This window comes from Petaurus breviceps, unplaced genomic scaffold (genome assembly GCF_028583685.1).
Source record: "Petaurus breviceps papuanus isolate PSGF00001 unplaced genomic scaffold, PetGlider_PUasm1.0 90779, whole genome shotgun sequence".
NCBI classification, from domain to species: Eukaryota; Metazoa; Chordata; class Mammalia; order Diprotodontia; family Petauridae; genus Petaurus; species Petaurus breviceps.
Window position 1 is genome coordinate 4644747 of NW_027187344.1, and position 22398 is coordinate 4667144.

Genomic DNA, 22398 nt, shown 5'->3' on the forward strand with positions numbered 1-22398 from the left:
ATAGAGGCAAAACAAAAAAAGGTTAAACAAAAAGATATCTACTCCTTGAGGGTAGGGACTGCTTTGTCTCTTTTTGTATCCCCAACACTTAGCACACTGCCTGGTGCATAGTAGGTGATTAACAAATGTTTATTGATTGATTTGTTCAACAAACCTTTTACATCTGAGAAGAATACTAGCTATGTACTCAAAATGGATTTCCAGTAACCAAGAGCTGAAAGTCTACCCTTTGGGTCACATTATGAGCAAATTACTAGAAACCCAGGTCCTTGATGTTACCCCTGGAAGCCTGAGTAGGAGTAGCAGCTGATTTCTAAGGACCTGGGGGGACAGGGCAAAAGGAAGTTGGGGAAGTAGCTCCAGAGTAGATGGTATACCAGTACTACCTATGCTGATACATACAAACACACCCCCATTTAAAATTAATAGAAAGAGAGAATAATGACTTAGATTAAATAAAGGAAATAAGAAACTGTAGGGGCGCCCAGGTGGCTCAGCAAGTAAGATCACTGGCTCCAGTGTTGGGATGACCTGGGGATCAAATCTGGGCTCAGATACTTAGCACCACACCCAGAAATAACTAGCTGTGTAACCTTGAGCAAGTTACTTAACCCCGATTGCTTTAAAAAAAAATTTTTTTAAAAGAAACTGTAGTAAACAGTAGTGAAAATAAGGAGATTTCCTAGGAAAAGTAAGCTAGAAGGGAGATGCTCAGCAAGGCTTCTAGTAAGTACTGTGTTGGAACTAGCTCTAACCACTGTTAAATTTTCAGTTTGTGAATTTATACTTCAATAGGTAGGATAGTGGATAGGGTGCCCAGTCTGGAGTCAGGAGGATTCATCTTCCTCAGTCCAAATCTGGCCTCAGATACTTGTGTGACCCTGGGCAAGTCACTTAACTCTGTTTGCCTCAGTTTCCTTATCTGTAAAATGAGCTGAAAAAGGAAATGGCAAACTACTCCAGTAACTTTGCCAAGAAAACCCCAAATGGGGTCACAGAGTCAGACACAACTGAAACAATTGAATAATAACAAAATGTAGAACTCAGGGTTTAATTTACTGTTTTGTTGATTGTCGACACAAGAAAGTGATAGAGAAAATGTTAACAATGCAGATTAAACTCAAAAGTGAGTTGCGCCTTTTTCAGAAAGTCAGTTGTTAAACAGTTTACTACCACAGCACTGAATATACCCTCCTCCAATTTTCTTGGAGTACTATGATTGACATTCAACAAATACATCTCATAAGAGAGGAAAATTGCATTAGTGAAGTATATGATAAAACTAATATTTTTCTTCCTATTGATTGTTAGTTTTTAATGATGTATATATGTTAGAGTTGACTAAATGCAGAAAAAAACATTTAGCCATCTATTAAGAGAGTGCCTCCTACAGTAAAACTGAATTAAGGTTTTCTTTAAAAACATTTATGCTCCATAGGGTACTATTCTAAGATGGATATGAGTTCAACTTTGCCCTTATCACATTCCAGTTTGTTATTTCATGTAGATGTTTGTCACCACTCTGCAGTAGAATGTAAGCCCCTTGAGGGCAAAGGCTGTGCCACTGTTTAATCTTTTTAACCCCAGTGCCTTGCACATAATAGGCACTTAATATTTGTTGAATTGTTGAGCTCTATGTAACTGTAAGTCAGCTGATGATATTAGACTTGACTGTGTATAATAGAAAAGTAACTTCTTGGAATGTTTCTGTACACAGAAATGGATGAGATAAGACAGTCAGTCACTCCTTTGAGGCACCAAATAGGGAGGGAAAAAACTATCAACTAAGTATCAGAGCAATTCCCATTTTTCCAGCCCCGAGCCAAGGGAGTACCTTCCCAGTCCTCACTAAGCCTCCTGAAAACAACCAGTCCTAGCTAACTCGCCTGGCATAGATATCCCATTGTAACTTAATAAATTGACCTGCTGGCTTATTAAATTCATTCCTTCTGCACTGGGTTAATGTATCAGGCTCTGCTCATCCTTGGGCAATCTGATAAAAATAAGTTTCTGAACAGCAAAGCTGAGGATCACACTCTGGTATTTGATAGCTATCCCTCCCCACAAAGATGCAGCATTCCTACGAACTCAGTCTAAAGCAGTAATCTGTCTTTCCTTATCCCTACATCACAACAGAGATCCCACTCAATGAGGAGACATGGAACTGGGCAAAGAGAGGTTCATCACTAAAAGTATGTGGTGTACCAGCAGTATATTTTTCTCAAGCAACCATTCCTCCTGCCTTCACCCTTCAAACTGAGTTAATTCTGCATCCTCTTTAAACATGTAATGCACATCTTGCTTTTTACCTTATTGACTCCACATTCAGTTCCATCTAGGAGTGGGATAAGGATGCGACTGCAGCTGGTTTGGTCCAGAGGGTCTGTATGGCAGGAGAGAACTTGGCACATATCCTGAAAAGGGATGAGAGAAAGCTGCAAATCTGAAACTACACTTGTAAGGTCCATCTTTGTTGTGGGCTACAAGGTCAGGGTGCAACACAAGGTACCTCTATGTTCTATTGCTGATGCCGGACCACTCTGCATCAGGGAAAGAGATGTGGGGAACTGGATACTTCCAGAGAGGTAATGTTCTATGGTAGCTAGGGCATTGGGCTTGGAGTCAGAAAGACTTGGGTTTAAATCCAAGCCTTAAACATTCACTAGCTCTATGACCCAGGTAAGTCACTAAAACTCTCTGGGTCTCAGTTTCTTCATGTGTTAAATGGGGGGGGGGGAGCGGTGAACTCAGTAACCTCATAAGATTTCTTCTAGTTTTAAGTCTATGATTCTATGATAAGAGATTATCAGGGCAAGTGTAGTTGGGGATGGATGATGGAAAAGTTTGGGCAAATGAGAGAAGAAAGATCAGGGGCTGATACAGGGTAGGAGAGGGGAGAGATCAAAACATATACAAGCTTCTACCTACAACATCATCCCTGGAGAAGGTGCAGGCAACAGCAGCACTCCCAAAGGCAACTCTGCACTGCTCATCTGCTCCATAGTAGAGGCCAGGCTCTGCCCGGGGAATTGTTCCTTCCAGGTGAGGCAGATCATTCACACAGCTTGCCTTCCCTGTGCTGGCACAGATCCCAGCAGACTTTACCTTCCCACTTATTCCAAGGTTTCCCAAGCCAATAGGCCCCCACCCATCTCACGGATAGTCCCCACGGCAGGGTTAGATTTGCTTTCAGGATCATTAAAGATCAGAACTCACTAAACATCAAGTCAGAAGGTCCCTTCCTATCCCACCTGTCTGCTACTCCCTCTTTATTCACACAGGATACCAGGTAGTAAAGGAATGGCCTCAGCTCTCATTACCTAACAAAGCGCAGAAACTGCTCCCGGCTGCACTCTGACCACGTGAGGCCAATGCTGTTCGGGGTACCACCAGGAGCCATGACATAGTCATTGCCACTGCAGCTGTTTTCCTCAGCCCCATCATGATCAATACCAAAGCTGCAGTCAAGGACAAAGTGATTAGGACCCATTTGGTCCTTTTCTAGGGGAAATTTTTTTGTACTTGCCTTCTTCAATGGTGAACCACATCCTCCTTTCCCCTTCTCCATTCCCATCTAGGATATGTTTTATGACCAGCCAGATACCAGCTTTTCTTTGACTTTACCAGCCTCCAGTGGACTGAGACCCATGTGACAGTTCTCCATCATTGGAGCTACAAGGTGACCAACTTCCTATTCCCCTTATAAACATTCTCCTGAAACTTTCCTAATAAAATGCTTACCTTCCCCAATCACTGGAGCTATGCAGTATATCTCCCATTGGGGTACCTGGCAATTTTTCCCATTACCTTTCCAACCTCCTCAGTCCTAAATCTCATTTTATTCCCCAGTCCCACATCTAGCCAATGTTAACTCTTCTGCCATATTTCATTTCTGGAGTCATTCTGGCTCTCCCATAGATTTTACTTCCTACGACTTCCCCTACTCTTTCTGAGGGCTAGAGGGATATCACATACCTATGCCCAATCTCATGAGCAATGGTGACCCCCAGATCAAAGCCCGTGTCTTCCGTGATAAGGCAGTTCCAGGAGGAGGAGCAAGCACCCCCAAGCTGGGTCACCCCCCGTACCTGCTTGTTGCCATCTGACAGCTCCAGATCAAACCTCCAAAAGAAAGATAGCTCATAGGGGCAAGATCATGGAAAGGCACTGATAGAGCAAACAGACAGGACAGATGCAGACAAGGTCTCCCCCAGCTTTGAGAGTCCTTGGGAGTTTTCCAAGCTGCTTTTCCACTTCTCAAATCATTGCTACTGAAAGCATGTTGGAGTTGTGGTTAAGAGAATAGGAGTGAGACCTAGGAAAAGCAGTATCTCATGCCAGCTTTTTGGCTCTCCAAGTCTTCTAGAGTGGGTAATTTAGTTACCTTGTGATATAGAGGACTAAGTCAGCATGGAGTGGGTGGGTGTCATCCTGGGGATTGATCCTCTGACTCCATTCACACACACTGAGCAGTGAGGAGGTGAGATTGGTGGTAATGTTCAGATCAGTCTGAGGGAAGGAGTAGAGAAGAAGGAGGCCCTCCAACAAAGGGCCTCTGAAGTCAGCATGTCTATGTCACTGGCTAGGAGATGGGCAGCAGGACAAAGGGGCTGCTTTCTGAATTCAATCTGCATCCTACCTCTGGTTCAGTCAGAATGATCATCTTTATCAGGTGAACTCGGAATTGGGCTGCTAGGGAAACATCTCTCAGCAGTTCTGCCCCCTGTTAAGAAGTGAAGCAGAAAAGAGATGAAAAGAGTTGGAAGTAAAGAGACCTTATTCTGACAAGCAATCAACAAGTATCTATTAAGGACCTACTATGTGCCAGAGCAATTAGGTGCTAAAGATACAAGTATAAAGAATAAAATTATCTCTATTCACAAGAAGCTTTCCATTCTAATGGAAGAGACAACATATAAAAATACCTGCATAAATATAAAGTTAATAATTAAATATATATATTTATATGTGTGTGTACACACAGTAGTTAAATACAAAATACTATGGAAGGGAAAACACTAGTTGTTGGGAGCTCAGGAAATGCTTCATCCAGAAGACGGTGTCTGAGCTGCATCTTAGAGGGAGAGAGGATTGACATAACAGTTATTATTAATAAGTAATTGGGCAGTTAGGTAGTAAAGTAGATAGAGCACTGGTCCTGGAGTCAAGAAGACTCATCTTCCTCAGTTCAAATCTGGCCTCAGATACATACTACCTGTGTAACCCTGGACAATTTCACTTAACCCTGTTTGCCTCAGTTTCTTCATCTGTAAAATGAGCTGAAGAAGGAAATGGCAAACCACTCCAGTATTTCTGCCAAGAAAACCCTAAATGGGGTCATGAAGACTCAGTCGAAACTGAAAAATGACTGAACAATAGCAACAACAAAACTAACAATGACAAAGCAGAAAAGTGAAGTGTTTGTACCTCAGTGGACTAAGTGTCAGAAGACCTTAACTTGAGCCTAGGTCTGCTTTGGACTTACTTAGGGGATTTTGGACAAATCACCTAAGAACCATGGCATATTACAGCTAGAAGGTCCTTTGGAAATTATATAGTTCAACACTCTAATTTTATAGATGTGGAAACTGAAATGCAACCTTCATATACTACTGGTTGAACCTTTATAAAATGAGGTTAACAAAAATATTTATAGTAGCTCTTTTCATGGTAGTTAAAATTGGAAATGAAAGGGATGCCCATCAATTGGGAAATGGCTAAACAAGATGTGCTTTATGATTGTGATGAAATATTATTGTTCTATAAGAAATGACAAGCAGGGGCAGAGTCAAGATGGCAGAGTAAAAACAGGACTTACAAGGGGCTCCTGCTTCCACCTCCTCCAATTCATGTAAAAGGTGACTCCTCCAATTCATGTAAAAAATGAACAAACTTTGTAGCTACAGAACCCACAAAATGACACAGAGAAGCTAACCTCCCGCTGAAGACAGCCCAGCAGGCCAGCAGGAAGCAGCCAGTGCAGCACTCTGGGAGCCAAGCCCAGCCCCAAGTGAGCTGGAGGTTTTAGCCCTCAGGGCGGCCACAACCAGCTGGGGCTGGAGGGACTTCAGATCACCAGCAGTTGTGGTGGTTTGCAGAATTATCAACCCATAGATGCTAAGGACAAAGTGAGAGGTCAGTGCAGTGTGTGGATTTTGGGACCTGGGAATTCAGGAGTGCAGTTGGCCTTTGTCCCTGGGGAGAGAAGTGGCTGAGGCAAAATGGCCATGCAGCCACTGCCATGTGGCTGCTTCAGAGCTCCTGGCCTGCAGATTGTAGGGGGACGAAACATCCAGTCTAAGAGGTAATTGCTCTTGCTTTAACCTGCTTGGATCTGGATTGCGGTCTAGGGTGGAGGTCCTGGGTGACCAAACTGGTGACCAGTTTGCCAGAGCATGGGGAGGCTTCAGAGAAGGCACCCAACTAATAGCTCCAGCAGCTGAGAAAACCTCAGAAATTTTGGACAAAGCTCCCCCCTCTGGTAGCAGAGTTCTACTGTGGCAAAAAAAAGCCCAAAAGTCAAGTAATTGAGTGGCAATGTGAGCAAACAAAGGAAGCAAGGTAAGCATAGTAACCTGACTTTGGACTCCTTTTTGGGGGACAAAAAGGATTGGGGCATGGAATAGGAGGAAGACAGTGAAGTCAGAATTCCTGCACCAGAAGCTTCCTAGAAAAGAATAAGCTGCTTACAAGCCATAGAGGAGCTTAAGAAAGATTTTGAAAACCAAATAAGAGAAGTGGAGGAAAAATTGGGAAGAGAAATGAGAGTGATGCAAGAAAATTATGAAGTGAGAGTCAACAACCCAACTGAAGAAAATAACACCTTAAAAAATAGAGTAACTCAAATGGCAAAAAGCCAAATGAGGAGAAGAATGCCTTAAAAAGCCAAATTTGCCAGATGGAAAAAGAATCTCAAAAGCTCACTGAAGAGACACATTCCTTCAGAATTAGACTGGATCAAAAGGAAGCTAGTGACTTCATGAGAAATCAAGATACTATTAAACAGATCCAAACAAATGAAAAAATAGAAGAAATGTGATATATCTCATTGGAAAAACCACTGACCTTGAAAATAGATCCAGGAGAGATAATTTTAAAATTATTGGACTGCCTGAAAGCCACTATCAAAAAAAGAATCTAGAAATCATCCTCCAAGAAATTCTCAAGGAAAATCGCCCTGATGTCTTAGAACCAGAGGGCAAAATAGTGGTTGAAAGAATCTACCCATCAACTCCTGAAAAAGATCCCAAAAAGAAAACTCCTAGAAATATTATAGCCAGGTTCCAGAATTCCCAGATCAAGGAGAAAATATTACAAGCAACCAGGAAGAAACAATTTGAATACTGTGGAAACACAATCAGTATAACACAGGATCTGGCAGCTTCTACACTGAGGGATAGAAGGGCTTGGAATATGATATTCCAGAGGTCAAAGGAGCTGGGATTAAAACCAAGAATCACCTACCCAGAAAAACTGAGTATCGTGTTTCAGGGGAAAATATGGTCAGTCAATGAAATAGAGGACTTTCAAGCATTCTTGATGAAAAACCAGAGTTGAATAGAAAATTTGACATTCAGATACAAGAAATAAGAGAACCATGAGAAGGTAAACAGGGAAAAGAAATCATAAAGAACTTATCAAAGTTGAACTACTTATATTCATACATGGAAAAATGATAATGTAACTTATGAAACTTTTCTCAGTATGAGAATAGTTGAAGGGAATAGAAATATATATATATGTGTATACATACATATATATGTCTATATAGGAGGGTATATGGGCATATGAATACATATGTGAGTGTGTGTATATATGTGTACAGGTATACATAGACAGAGGGCACAGGACCAATTGAATAGGAAGGGATGATACTTAAAAGGTGAAATTGAGAGGTGAGAGAGGAATATAATGAGAGGAGATGGGGAGAGATAGAATGGGGTAAATTATCTCATATAGAAGAGGCAAGGGAAAACTGTTACAATGGAGGAGAAGAACAGGAAGGCAAAAGGGAATGAGTCAATCTTATTCTCAATGAATTTGGCTTAGGGAGGAAATGACATACACACTAAATAAGCTATCTCACCCTATAGGAGAGTAGGGGGCAAGGGGATGAGAGGGGGGATGATAGAAGGGAGGGCAGACTGGGGTGGGGAGGGAAGTTAGAGGCATCCACTTTTGAAAAAGGACAGGATCAAAGTAGAAAATAGAACAAGTGGGGTGGGATGGGATGGAGGGAAATATAATCAGTCTTTCACAATATATCCACTATGGAAATGTTTTGCATAGCTACACATGTACAACCTATATTGAATTGTTTATCTTCCCAGTAAGGGTGGGTGACGAGGGAGGTAGGGAAAGAATCTAGAATTCAAAGGTTTAAAATCAAATGTTCAAAAAATGTATATTATTATTATTTTACATGTAACTGGGAAATAAGATATACAGGCACTGGGGCATAGAGATCCACCATGGCCTACTAGAAAGTTGGAAGAGGGATTGGGGAAGATATAGGAGAGAGCAGATTGGAAGAGGGGATATTCAGTGGGATTGCTGTTTTGGGGTGGTGGGTAGGGGAAAAATGGGCAGAAAATTTGTAACTCAAAATCTTGTGGAAATGAATGATGTAAACTAAAAACTAATAAATAAAAGTAAACTACAAAAAAAAAAAAGAAATGACAAGCAGGATGATTTCAGAAAAACCAGGAAAGACTTACATGAACTAATGAAAAGTGAAATGAACAGAACCAGGACAACACTGTACACAGTAACAGCAATATTGTACAATAAACAACTGTGAATGACTTAGTTATTCTCAGCAAAAAAAATGATCCAAGACAATCCCAAAGAACTAGTGATGAAGCATACTATCTACCTCCAGACAAAGAATTGTTATTGTTTGAATACAAACCGAAACATGCTATTTTTCACTTTCTTTTTTTTTCTTTTCTTTGACTCTTCTTGTACATAATGACAAATATGGAAATGTTTTACATGATTGCACATGTATAACCCAAGTCTGATTGCTTACTGTCTCAGTAAGAGGAGAGGGGGGGACTCAGTCCACTGCCTTGGTTATTGGAATTGCTCTATAAAATCATGAATGATTTGAAGAGGGTAAACAAACCTCTGCAGAGGGTAAATACAACTCACCAAATTTCAGAATGTGAGAAATGGGTGGCTAGTCAATGATAAAAGTCAGGTAAATGGTTAGGGGGACAGAAAGGACAACCTCTCCCATGGCTACAAAGACAACATTTAATTCCAAAGACTTCTTCAGCATTTCCCTGAAATGCTTCCCACCAAAAGCCCTCTGTAAGGTTAGTCTTAGAGTACTGTATTTAAATAAGAGTTATTCAAATGTTTCAAAGACAATATGATCTGAGCCCTGCTTTGGAAATCACTCACAATATTGAGGTTGGTGAGGATATATCTCTCTGTGTCTTCCTTGTGGTACTCATATACATCATGGCCCACTGCAACCAATAGCTCCAGATGTTTGACACTTCCTAGGGCCCGCTTGGAGATCCGAGGAGAAAGTTTATTAGCTGTGTGCAGAACGCCAACAGGGTAGTGGTCAGGGCAGAATAAAGTCCCTCATAAAGTACTAGATTTAGGAAATAAGGTTTAAGTGGTTTTGTTCCCCCACTTTCAAAGATGCTTCCCAAATTCAAGGCAATCCAGAAGCCTTCCTAGCCTAGGGTCCTATAGGTTACAGGGAATTTGCAGAGCACTCTATAGGGAAGTACAGGGTAAACAGCTAGGTATCCAAGTGAATAGAGTGTTGGGCCTAGAATCAGTAAGACCAGAGTTCAAATCCCTCTTCAGACACTTACTAGCTATGTGACCCTGGGCAAGTCACTTAACCCTGTTTGTTTCAGTTTCCTCATTTGTAAAATGATCTGGAGAAGGAAATGGCAAACTACTCCAGTATCTTTGCCAAGAAAAACTCAAATGGGGTCATGAAGAGTTGAACCCAACCAAACAACAACATAAAAAAAAGTGTAAACAAATGTTCTAGCTGAGATCTGATCCCAATCAGTGCTTAGCAAGGTAGTATCATGGACCTGGACAAGTGAACTCTTCTCTCTGTAACTGCCCAGAGAACTCAGTGACTTTCTAGGCTGCATGCTAAGAGAGGTCTAAATAAAAGGCTTATGGAAGCCTCCACCAGAAGTCCTCAATGGTGGAAGGATCCCCCAGGGCAGCTATTGCACAGCCTTTTATTAAGGCTTTTCCAAGCTGCTGTCAAAAGCACCACCATCCCTCCAGTTACGCAGGCTTGCAATGGACACGTCTCCTTCCTTACTCTCTCTTACTCCCACAGCCAATCAGTTGTCAAGACCTGCAGATTCTTCCTTCGAAACATTTCTCAGATACTTCCCCCTTTTCTTTTACGATAATGACAATGCATCCTAGTACAGGTCCTTCATTGCCCTGACTCAAACTTTCATTCAGCTGTCAAAGTGATTTGGCAGGTTCAAATCTGAACATGTTAATGGAAGAAAAATAGAGGAGAGTATTCAGGTTTTTGAGTGTTTTGTTTTGTTTTGGGTGGGGGGTCTAGACCAATAATTTTTTTTTTGAGGCAATCAAGATTAAGCAATTTACCCAGCTCCACACAGCTTGTAAGGACCTGAACTCAGGTCCTCCTAACTGCAGGGGTGTTCTATCCACCTTATCACCTAGCTGCCCCTCGGTAACTTAAAGTCTTAATGAGTTGCCTGAGGCACTGAGAAGTTAAGATGGGTCAGGAACAGTATTTGAACCCAAGTCTCACTCTAAAGCTAGTATTCTATTGTTTAAGCCATGCTAAGAAGGCACTTAACATATTCATTATGAAGTCTTCTGAAGGAGACCCCCCCCCCTTCTCCCTTTAGCCTTTGTTGTCTAAACCATCAATGACTTTGGTGATAGGGATTTCAGATCAGAGAGGAAAGAATGGTGCCAAATTACACTGGTTTGTGAATGCGGTGGATTACTTTGGAACAGGCCAGTTTTGCCTTGCCCTTCAAATTATCTTGAATAAACAGTCCTTTTTTCTCCCAAAGATTGAATTGGCCTTGTTCACACTTATATTGAATTCTTCCAAACTCCAAAATTGGAGACCACTTTAAAATGGATGTTGCTTCCTCCTGGGTTCAAAGTCACTTAGCCTCGGAACAACTCTGAAGGGAGGGTGCAAATCACTTTCCTTATTCTAGCTAGTTGCAAAACTCTGCTCAAGGCAACCTTTTTCAGGAAGACTTTCCTGATTCCTATAGCTACTAAGTTCCTCTCCCCCCAAAAAATTTACCTAGTATTTATTTTGTATATAGTTATTTATCTACATATTATCTCCCGGATAGAAGTAGTTCCTTGAGAACAGGGACTATATAATTTTTTTTGTCTTTGTATTCCTAGTGCCTACAACTATGTGTCAGGAACATCAAAGCTGCTTAATAATGTTTATTGATTGATTGATCTAGACTTATTAGTATAGCTCAATTAACTAGGATTTTGGCCTATTTAATATATTGTGATGTTGCTTCCTGGTTTGAAGGAAATGGGACTGGTTATAGTTTCTTCTGTAATATCAGGGCATAGTGTTAGAGAATTGGATGACCCAGTAGGCTGCACAAACTGGAGAGTGTAGAGAAATATCCTCACCCATCCACCTCGCAGCATGTTTCCTTGGAGGGCATTAACCTAGAAGAAAAATGCCTCTGTCTGGAAGTCAGATGCATTTCAAATGATGCCAGGAAGTCTCCAACAAATATGGGGAGTTTTATAAGCCCTAGGGGTAGCTAGGTGATACCATAGTGCACAGAGCACTAGGGCTGGAATCTGAAAGACTCATCTTCATGAGTTCAAATCTGTTCTCAGACACTTACTAGTTGTGTGACCCTGAGCAAGTCACTAAACTCTGTTTGTCTCAGTTTCCTCACCTGTAAAATGGGCTGGAGAAGGAAATGGCAAACTGCTCTAATATTTTTGCCAAGAAAACTCCAAATGGGGTCATGAAGAGTAGGACACAATTGAAATGATTTAACAACAACAACATAAGACCTACGAGGATAAGAAGCTGCTTTGCCACAGAACTTTCCTAGAAGCTGTCTTTCTATCTGAGGAAGGAGTATGGTACCTTGTAGGGCCCCTGATGCCTTCTGGGAGATCTTATAAATGAGGTGGGGCTGGGCATGACTGCAGTCTGGCACCAGGCTCCAGTGCTCACTCTTCAGAGGTTGAATGTAAAGCTGCTCACCCCTCACTATGACCTCCCCTTGCTGATAAAAAGAAGAAAAAAATGTGGAAGCAAAGAAAGTATGACCCTTTATCTTCCCTTTCTTGAGATCATCTCAGAATTATTCTCCATGTTAGCATAGATGGAACACATTCTAGGCTTAGATTTCCTCCCTCCCACTGCTGCTTACAAAGCCTTTTATTATGTTTTCTTCCTCACCAGAGTTCTTCTTATAGTGATAAACTAGGTTGTAAGATATTGCAAATCCATATCTGCAAATTGCATATTCTGTTATTTATGTATACCTCATACTTAGCAAAAGTTTGCACTCCAGAATGACTCCCCTTGTTTCATTTTCCTCTCTACAAATTATGTGGCAGCTGTAGTGAAGAGAGCTTACTTGGATGACAGAGGAACATAACAATAAGGGTTTTTCACTGACTTATATCCAAACTTTCAGTGGGTTTTTCTTTTCTGACCTCCCCCTCCCAGGATTATCCCAAATCACTGCAACAGCACTACAATGCCACTAGTGACCCCACTACCTATAGAAGATATTTCCTGAGCTAATATGCCTAGCAGTGAATATGGATTTATACTAATTCATCTTCCCTCTCTTTCTCTTTCTCCTTATGAACACAAATTCATATTTGCAAGGTGGCTGGGGATGCCAATTTCTATTCCTAAAATGCTAACTGAACAGGGATTGAACCCCATGGTGTTGACCTTAGTAAGATTGTGCTCAGTGTCACAAACTCCAATCCAAATACAGTTCCTCCAAATCACCCTTTAAAGCCAACAGTATTTAGGCTTTAGGAGATTAGTGTAGAAGCTTCGAGGATAAAATTCTTTATTTGATCATTGCTGTATAAGAGTAAAAAGAGATTCTAGGTTTGTGGGTACATATTCCTGAACTTATCACAGAACTTAGCAGAATCACAGAATCTTTGAGTTGGAAATGTATCTCCAAAGTGATATAGTATCTAAGCCCCTCATCTTAGAGGAAAGAAAAATGAAACCAAGAGAGGGAAAGTAACTCGGCTGACATCACAAAACCACACAGAGGCACAATATGGTATAGTGAAAAGAACACTGGATCCGAAATCAGAGGGCCTGGGTTTGAATCCCAGCTCTGCTAATTACCACCTTCATGTCCCTGGGCAAGTGACTTAACCTCAATGGGCCTCAATTTCCTCATATGTAAAATGAGGACTTGGACAAGATGAACCTGACAGCCCAGTTCTTTTGACTACCAGCTTCACCAACTTATTAACTGGAGCACTGTAAGATACATTCAATAACAGAGTTGAGAAAAAGTAATTATACACATTTTCACAGAATCTTCTTCCCATCCTTCCACTTTGTGTTCTAGTGGCTATCATACTAGGCTCACCCTCAACATTCCCCATCCCCCTATATATTCCACCTAGCTATAGGCAAATGCTAACAAGATGAAACCCCTAATAATCATAGCATTCACTCACCAACTGCCCAGCACAGTAAGTAATCTTAGCAGCAGCCCCAGGGGGGAACAGGACCCTGCCTCCTGTAAAGCAGCTGTTTGGATATTGTTTTAATAGCCAGAAAGAGGAGTTAATAGCCCATTGACTAGTAAAAGATGGGATCAGGAGGCTGAGCTCTTCAGGGAACTGGAAGGTATAGAGTTCTCCCAGGGCCTGGAAGGAGCAGCTCTGGGTCTTACAGTGCAGCCTGGAGATCTGATGTTCTTCACAAAGGCAGTTGAGCTGAAGCACATCAAACTCTAGGGCTGGAAGAAACAAGATAGGCAGTATGAGTTAGGAAATCTTAGCTTAGCATTTCTGCAGTTCTTTCCAGTTGAGAAAATGGGCAAAACTGAATTCCCTTGGTGAATTTACTTGGCAGGAAGAGGGAGGCCTCCATCTTTAAAGACCCACATCTTTAAAATTATCATCCTCTCCCGACTAGGCCATGTACAAACTGATCATACCTTTGGTATAGTCCCAATTTAGTACTGTCTTTCTCCTCAACTACTTGATATTATATTTCTCTGTGTACATGTTGTATTCTCTCCCACCTCCACCCCTAGGTAGAATGTAAGCTCCTTGAGGGCAAAGACTGTGATTCTTTGTCTCTGTATCCCCAGTACGTCACAATGCCTGGCAAAGCCACTAATACCCCAAAGATCTGTGTTTTAGTCAGCAATGCTGACTCCCAGTGTGGCTTTACCAAGTCAGGACAAAACCACCTAAGACCTAGTGGGAACACAAGCCCCAAGGCACACAAAGACCAAGTAACATATTTGCCCAGGATCACATGTCAGTAAGTTTCAGAAGCCAGATCTGAACAAGGTCTTGCTGACTCCACACCCAAGCCTTTGTTCACTATGCCACAATACCTCTTGGATGTTGAACACTAGAGGTGCTAAATCAATGTCTGCAGGCTTTAATTGAATATTCCTAGTGTAGGACAAGGCTGCAAGAAACAAGCGAGTCTATTTCAGTAGTAGAAAGTCCCCTACTTCCCTGTTCTTGACTAGGGACTCCATATAATGAGAATATTTATCATGCTCCTAAATCCCCAATTAACAATCAGAGAAGTATTGATATATGAGAGTGAAAAGACTTTGTACTAATTATAATTAAATGTCTTTGGCTAAAAAAAGAAAGAAAGACATTTAGGCAATGCCATTCATCTTTATTTCCCACAAAAAAAGGCATAAAATCTAAGTTTCTATAAATAGAAATAAACCTTCCTAAATCACAAAAATGTTAGAAGCTGAAGGGGTTTTAGAGAATTATTCTAATTGCATCCTTTTATAGATGAGACACAGAAACCTAGAAGAAGGAAAGTACTTGCCCAAACTAGTTAGCAGAAATTTGCTTTGAGATTTTAAAAGATTCTTTTACAGAAAGTTCTGGAGTCAGATCTCTAGCTCTGTCCTGGAAACTACTCAGATAGTGTTTCTTTATATTTGTCAGTAAGATAACAGCAAGTATTTAATTAGCAGGAAGATACTTGGTCCAAGGAAGAGAAGCAGCTTCCCCCTCACACACACTTCCAAGAAAAAGGTCCTTGCAGCATGTGTCTTAGCCTAATGTGGGGAATGTAAAAAAGAAAATCAAAGACATATTGACTTAACTAGTTACCAAGGAAGATAAAAATAGTAAAGTTTCCCTTTCTAAAAAGACACCACAGAATAGTACCTTCTAGAGTAGAAATAGCACCAAAATAAAAGAAAATATTCTCTGGATCCAAAGCCATCAGGAACCTCTGAAAGAGAAAGGGAGAGGAAGAAGCAGGTAGATTTTAGTAAATGTATTTTTCACCTTTGACTAGATAAAAGGAAATGATCATAATGATGACAATATTCCTTCTGCAATTGACTGGTTTTAATCCCCTGGATTTCTGACTTCTGACTAATTTATGCCAAACAACTTGATGTCAAAGAATAATAGCTGACTTCTGTGTACTGCTATAAAGTTTATAAAGCACTGTACAAACATTATCTCATTTGAGCCTTACAATAACCCTGAAGCAAACACTACAACTATTATCCTCATTTTATAGATGAAGACACTGAGGCTCAGAGTTTAAGAAAATTGCTGATAATCATATATCTAAATTTAGAATCCAGATTGGAATCTACACCTTCCTGACTCCAAGTGATCTCCCAAGTTTCCTTTATTTAGAAAGATAAAAGTCAGTTTCAATCCATGGTTTCAGATTTTCAAGGACCCTAATTCCCTAAATATTATTATTTCCAGGGATTAAACTCACCTCCTGAAAATCTGGAAGCTGGAAAGATCCCAGAAGGAAGAAAGCAGAAGCAAATATCACCCATGTGCTGACCATGGCCAGAGAAAAAGTAGCTCACACTTTGCTGAAGTCTTCCCTCTGCATTACACAAAATCCAGTCTTACGGAAAAGACAAATTCAGAATTTAAAACAGCTATGTTGGGGAATGGAAATCCCAAGAGGGAAATCTGGTTAATGTCAAATGTGACAGCAGCAGCTGGGAGGGAGCTATTAGGCAATGTTTACTCATTAGGAGACTTGCAAGGTTAAGAGGTCTGAGATAGTTCATATTATACAACAACCAAATGGAGAGGGAGAAGTTAGAAAAGAGGCTGTTTCTAACAGCAAAAAGATTCAGTGCCACAGTGGAGATTTTTATACCATAGGACAGAAGGGATGAAATTTGGCTGAATTCTCAGTTCAGCATGTAAATTTGTCTCTGTGGGGCACGTGACTTCCCCCTGTGATATACTTCTTGCTGTTGTGTTATTGGATTTGATTCCATAGTTTTGGCATTTTCCCAAAGTTTCATGCAGTCATGGTTGCTTGCCTTGACAGAGTGAAGCATGGGAGAATGTGCTGGGAAATTTCAGTCAATGAATGGGACCCTTCTCCCTTGGTATTTTAAAAAAAAACCCAGGGATGAATCTTCATCCTCAATCTGTTTAGGGCTTGACTAATCAGAGCTTTGCATTATTTCAGTGGTCTCCAAAGTAGAGCACATGTATCCTAGGGGTATGCAAGACAATACATTGAAGGGCAGGAAGAAACTATTGGAATTTCTCTTTATACCTTTATTTAAACAAATAAGAAAGAAATTCATTTGTACTAATGTTTAACATGTGACATGGGTTAACATTGGCTCTTTGACTCAGTCCGTATGTCAGATGGTCACATAACATGATCACATAACATAACATTCCAAATAGAATCCCACCTTCTACAAGTAACCTTCCCCAACCCCTCTTAATTCTGGTGACTTCCCTCTTTTAATTATTTCCTATTTGTCCTGTATATAGCTTGCTTTGTATATATTTGCTTGTGTGTCATCTCCCCATTTGATTGTAAGCTCCTTGAAGGCAGAAACTTTGCCTTTTTTTGTATTCTTAACACTTAGCACAATGCCTGACACTTAATGTTTATTTTTTGACTGATGTAATATGTATGGTATACAAGGTATCCTAAGGGAACTGTGGGTGTTCTGCTACATAGAAGCATGACTAGTGCTCCCTCCATCTGTTTAACATGTTTTCCACATATTGCAACATGCCAGTATACACATGCCCAGGTAAGTGACTTTAAAAAATTCCTGTAAAGAAACCAAAGACTATACTAATAATAAGGGCACAAGTTAACAATAAAATGGTAAAACTGGCCTTTCTTCTGCTCCTTTGACAAGCTCTTTGTTAGCCACATTGTGAGATTAAAAAAAATGATGGTCTAATCAAATCTGAAAAGATAGCACCCTGAAATTGAAATTATCAATAACATTTGACATGAATTTATTTTCACTATTGTTAATTATGAACCTTACCCTACACATATATTGTGCCTTGCAATATTAGCTAATGATAGTATAAAGCCATCATAACTAATGGCACTTAAAAACTAAGCATTTAAAGCCCCAATTTAGATGTGTGCCACCCATGAAAATTCTTATATCTCCTAAAATTTGGAAACTGAATTTTCTTGTTTAAAATCTCCAAAATGAAGAGTTTCGGTGGGTTTCTTAACCCATCTGTTTAAAATATAAAACTACAATATCTTCTAATTAGTTTGCAACAACTAACATCAAAGGAGATAGAAACATACTAGCTGATTCCAACAAAAACCTTTACATAACCAGTGGAATCAAGATGGCTGCTTGAACAGAAGTAGACCAAATAGCTCTTACAAACCTACTCCAGCAAAAACCCTGAAATTTGCACTAGAACAAATAATGATTTTTAAAAATTCAATGAGAAACTATAGTAAGCAATTTTTCCCATCACAAAACTGCACAAAAGTTTAGCCAGAAGCCCACACACAGTAACAAAAGGGGCTATCAGCAAAGTCATCACCAGCCAGGGCAGGTAAAGGAAAGGACAGTCTCCTAGGGCAGAGTCCTGTATAGGCTCTGAACTTCTGTGTCTGGAGAGATCAAGAGTGGAAGTCCCCATCAGGAAGTCCCAGAGAAGTGAGAAATCCTCAGTGTGGTCATAAAGTCTCAGGATAAGGACCCTGGAAGCCCTGGGGAATAGGAGTGACCAGTGTGGCACAGCAATGCTCAGTATGAGACAGATAAGGTACCCAGAGTCTCCAAAATTCATAATACATTGTCCTGAGACAACATAGAGAGACCTAAGACTCTAGCATTCTGAACTCCAAAGATCTAGGGGAGACTAACTCTGGTTACTGTAAATTGGTGCAGGACCACAGGTAATTCAGAACTAACCACTTTACCCTAAATTGAAAAATGAAGATGGAATTTGGTCCTGGCACAAAGCCCCAAAAGCTAGAGAGAGGAATAATTCAAAAACATCACCAGTGTCTGGAGATCCCCACAAAGGAGTGAATAACTTTGTAACAGCTCCAAGCAGAGATGCTGAGGGGGAAGAAATTATTTTCCACAAGAATTACATGAATATTTAGAAGAAATGAAATTATAAAAATGAAACAAAAGCTCTGGAGGAGAGGATTGGGAGGAGAATAAGTAACTTAGAAGAGAAAGTGATCAATCCTACCCAAATAAGAGACTCCCTGAAAATGAAAACAGACTGAACAGAACAATGAATCTAAAAGAAAGCAAGAAACATTAGAACAAAATCAAATGCTTTAAAAAAAAATAGAAAAAATATAATATATCTCATCTTGAAAAATAACTAACCTAGTAAACAAATCAAGGAGCGATCATTTAAGAATCATTGGATTCCTTGTAAGCCTTAATTAAAAAATAAAGGAAGGAAGAAACCATAAGGGAATATTGGCCAGATCTATTAGAACTAGAGGCCAAAGTAAAGCAAGAATCTACCAATCATCTTCTTTAAAAAAAAGTCCCAGGAATGTTACAGCCAAAATCCAGAGCTCCTATGTCAAAAAAAATTACTGCAGGCATCTAGAAAGTAGTTCAAATTGCAAGGCATATAACAGACATTTATTTATTAAGCTGCCTTTAAGTGCTAGGTGTTGTGCTTAGCCAAGGAACCAGTGAGAATCACACAAGACCTGACTACTTCTACAATAAATCAAAGATCTTGGAATACAGTATTCCAAAGGGCAAAAGATATAGGATTACAACTAAGAATAACTTATCCTACAAAGCTGTGTAATCCTACATGGGGGGAAAATAAACCTTTAGAGGATTTTCCAAGCATTTGTGATAAAGTAACTTGTCATAAGAAGAAATTTTTTTATGTCTGGGGAAAAGAGAGTTGCCCACAAGCTCCACTTGTTTCTTTCCTCTATGATATTAGTGAATTTATTTTATATGAAAAGTTCTAAAGTCAGTCACAATAACTGTGAGCCTCCAGTTAGGAAAATTAGTTAACACCTAAGCAGAAGTTTAGTTCTCTGCCTAGCTTTACATTTCTCCCTCTCTCCCTCTCATTAACCTGTGGTCTCATTCTGATTGAGGCAAAAATAAAGTTCACTGGAAACATTTGGATGACTAAACAATAGATTATATTATAATGTCTGTGAACTGAGAGTCATCAGGAGGGGAAGTTGGGAAAGGAACTGACCCTTTTTTGGGATTTCCTCTCAGCCTGGGCACTGCTCTCCAAAATGCCTATAAAGCAGGCCTATACAACCTGCGACCTGCCAAAAGAAAAACATTTTTCACAGGTCACCCAAAATAAAATCCTTTGGTTGTACAGGCTTGTATAGAGCAACAAAAATACAAACATACTTCCTGATCTTGAAGGGGGGTAGAAAATAAAAGAACTAGATAGGGAATAGTTGAACAAATTTTGGTATGTAAATGTATTGAAATATTATTGCGCAACAAAAATGCTGAAAAAGAGTTTATTTCAGAAAATCCTGAATCCAAGTAAACCGAGTAGAACCAGCAAAAACAATTTATATGATAACAGCATCGTAAACAAAAGTAACATTAAAGGGTTAAAAATCTCAGGCCAGTGCAATGACCAACTGTGTTCCCAAGAGGACCTATGATGAAGCACTTTACACACATCCTGACAGAGAGATAATAGACTTAAGAGATATGCTGTTTTTTATATGGCCATTGTATAGGGTCATTTTGTCTTGTTTCATCTATGTTTATTTCTTAAAAGGGGTGGGTTTGGATTTTTTTTTTGGTCTCCATTTTTATTAGAGGAAGGGGAGAGAAGGGTGGAGTTAGTAATAGGCTGGCAAGAAAAAGAGGGGCCATTGAAACTTTTTTTAAAATTCACCAGAGAATAGAGGGAAATTCGGATGAAGCAAAAACAAGCAGAATAGTTTTGAAAGTATGTGGGATTTATTATATATGTTTAAAAATTAACAATATAAACTGCAGATTCACAGTTTAATACATAGTTCTGTTTTACTGTTTATATGGAAATACTCTTTTTCGGTGTTTAAGTTTAAAATTTAAATATAAATATAATTAATAACAATGTAGTAAGTACAGCCCACAAATCACTTCTTCCACTTAGGCCAATGGATCTTTGTGAGTCATCTTTTAAGCTGTGACAGCTATTAGCATGAGCTATCAAAATAAAATGTACTTACTTAGAACCAAATCTTTGAATTTCTCCATCACAGTATTAAAGCAAGATTTTAAAGAAACAATGAAGCTTATTCAAATACATTGCTCTTACTAAAAATATTAATAATTCAAATGAGAGCAAAAAGGAGTTTTGTTCCATTGATAAAATTTTAAATTATTTAAATATTATCTCATCCTTTTAAAATGTCTATTTTTGTTTTATAATGTTCATATTAGTTCACTGTATATGATGTATATACATAATTTATAAATAGAAATATGCATGCATATATTTATGTTAGAAGTGCATGATTAAATTCTTTACTGATAGGGACTCAAAAAAAGTTTGGAAGTCACTGCGCTAGAAAGCCCTACAGTGTGCCTATTGGATCCTTCATTGTGGTAATGAATACATCCATTCTGGTTTGACCTGGATGACTGTGGTATCTAGAGGCAGCTTGGTGCTGTAGTGGTTAGAGTACTATAACTGGAAGCAGAGGGATGTGTCTGTGTCACCCCAGGCAAGTCACTTAACCTCAGTCAGCCAGTTTCCTCATCTGCAAAATGGAGATAATAGCACCTGCCTCCCAAGGTTTTTGTGAGGATAAAATGAAATGTTTATAAAGCTCTTTGCAAACCTCAAAGTGGCTAAATACATACATGTATATTGTTGTTGGTGGTCCTTTGTTTTTTTAAGAGGACCAATGACGTTACAGGAAGATGTGTAAATTGGATTTAAGTGAGGCATAGCTACACCGAGTCCATGCCTCACTCTCTCTTCCAGAGAATCCAGTGACAGGACTAAAGCAAGACCACTGGCAATGGCCCTTCAGCCCCCTTCATGGGCCTTGAAACAAATTGTTCTCCTCTGTCCATTTTGGTAGTCTTCATAGGCTTGGGGTAGACAGCACCCCCAACTCACTGACAAGGTTGAGGCCTGTTGATTACTCTCAACCTGGTTTAGCCCATCCACTTTTACCTTGGTGTGGTCTCTGCACATGCTATAGCTCCTCGCAACCACAAGTGAGAGTTCAGTGCCAGGTATGGGGTCTATGGGTGCTCAAGGGGGCCCAGCACCTCTGGTGTATGGGCTTGCTGAGCCCTCGTCAGAGCCGATCATCCACCTTCCGTGTCTACCTGGCCCTGCGTGTGTGTACACTTATGTATGTGTATACACGTAGTTGCACATATTCAAATATGTGTCTACATATACACACGTGTGTATCTATTATATAGATACGTGACAAGCACTGGGCTAGAATGAATGAATGCGCATCTATTAGCGTTAGAAATATAAATAGAAAATTGTAAACAGTCCAAGTTCTCAAAGAGAAGGAGAAAGTGCGAGAGTGGAGAGGGAGAGAAGGAAGGGGGGAGGAAAGGAGAGGAGGGAGAAGAACAAAGTGACAGGAGAAGACGAGAGAAGAGAGACGGCAAGAGAGCAGCAAAGGAGAGGTACCAACTCTACTTCTTGGTGTTACCCCTATTGCGGTCCCCCCAATTCCTCACATCTTATGTGCCCTAGAGCGCTTTCTTCTCTTCCTGAGAACTCAGGCTGTGACTGCAAAATCCAACCACCCAATCTCTGCTCTCCGGCCCCCGACTTGTGTCCCTCTCCACCCTAAGTAACGATGCAGACCTCTATACACCCTCTCGGAACTCGGCTAACAGGAGAATCTGTCCCAGCCGGCCGGGAGAGCAAGGACTTCCG

The 22398-nt window shown here is 40.1% G+C and overlaps 1 protein-coding gene across 1 annotated transcript in view; it reads right to left on the bottom strand.

Annotated features, from left to right (window-relative positions):
* ADAMTS13 (ADAM metallopeptidase with thrombospondin type 1 motif 13) overlaps positions 1–22360 on the bottom strand; it is a 54409-nt gene extending 32049 nt beyond the window's left edge. The window contains exons 1-12 of the mRNA XM_069069173.1: positions 21667–22360; positions 15983–16099; positions 15409–15475; positions 13708–13991; positions 12125–12266; positions 9409–9548; positions 4640–4723; positions 4385–4509; positions 3976–4122; positions 3321–3458; positions 2929–3079; positions 2310–2414 (exon numbers count right to left, since the gene is read on the bottom strand). Of these exons, the coding sequence (XP_068925274.1) occupies positions 2310–2414; positions 2929–3079; positions 3321–3458; positions 3976–4122; positions 4385–4509; positions 4640–4723; positions 9409–9548; positions 12125–12266; positions 13708–13991; positions 15409–15475; positions 15983–16057 (1458 nt within the window). The 5' untranslated portion in view covers positions 16058–16099; positions 21667–22360. The remainder of the gene's footprint in view (positions 1–2309; positions 2415–2928; positions 3080–3320; positions 3459–3975; positions 4123–4384; positions 4510–4639; positions 4724–9408; positions 9549–12124; positions 12267–13707; positions 13992–15408; positions 15476–15982; positions 16100–21666) is intronic.
* Between the last annotated feature and the right edge of the window lie 38 nt (positions 22361–22398).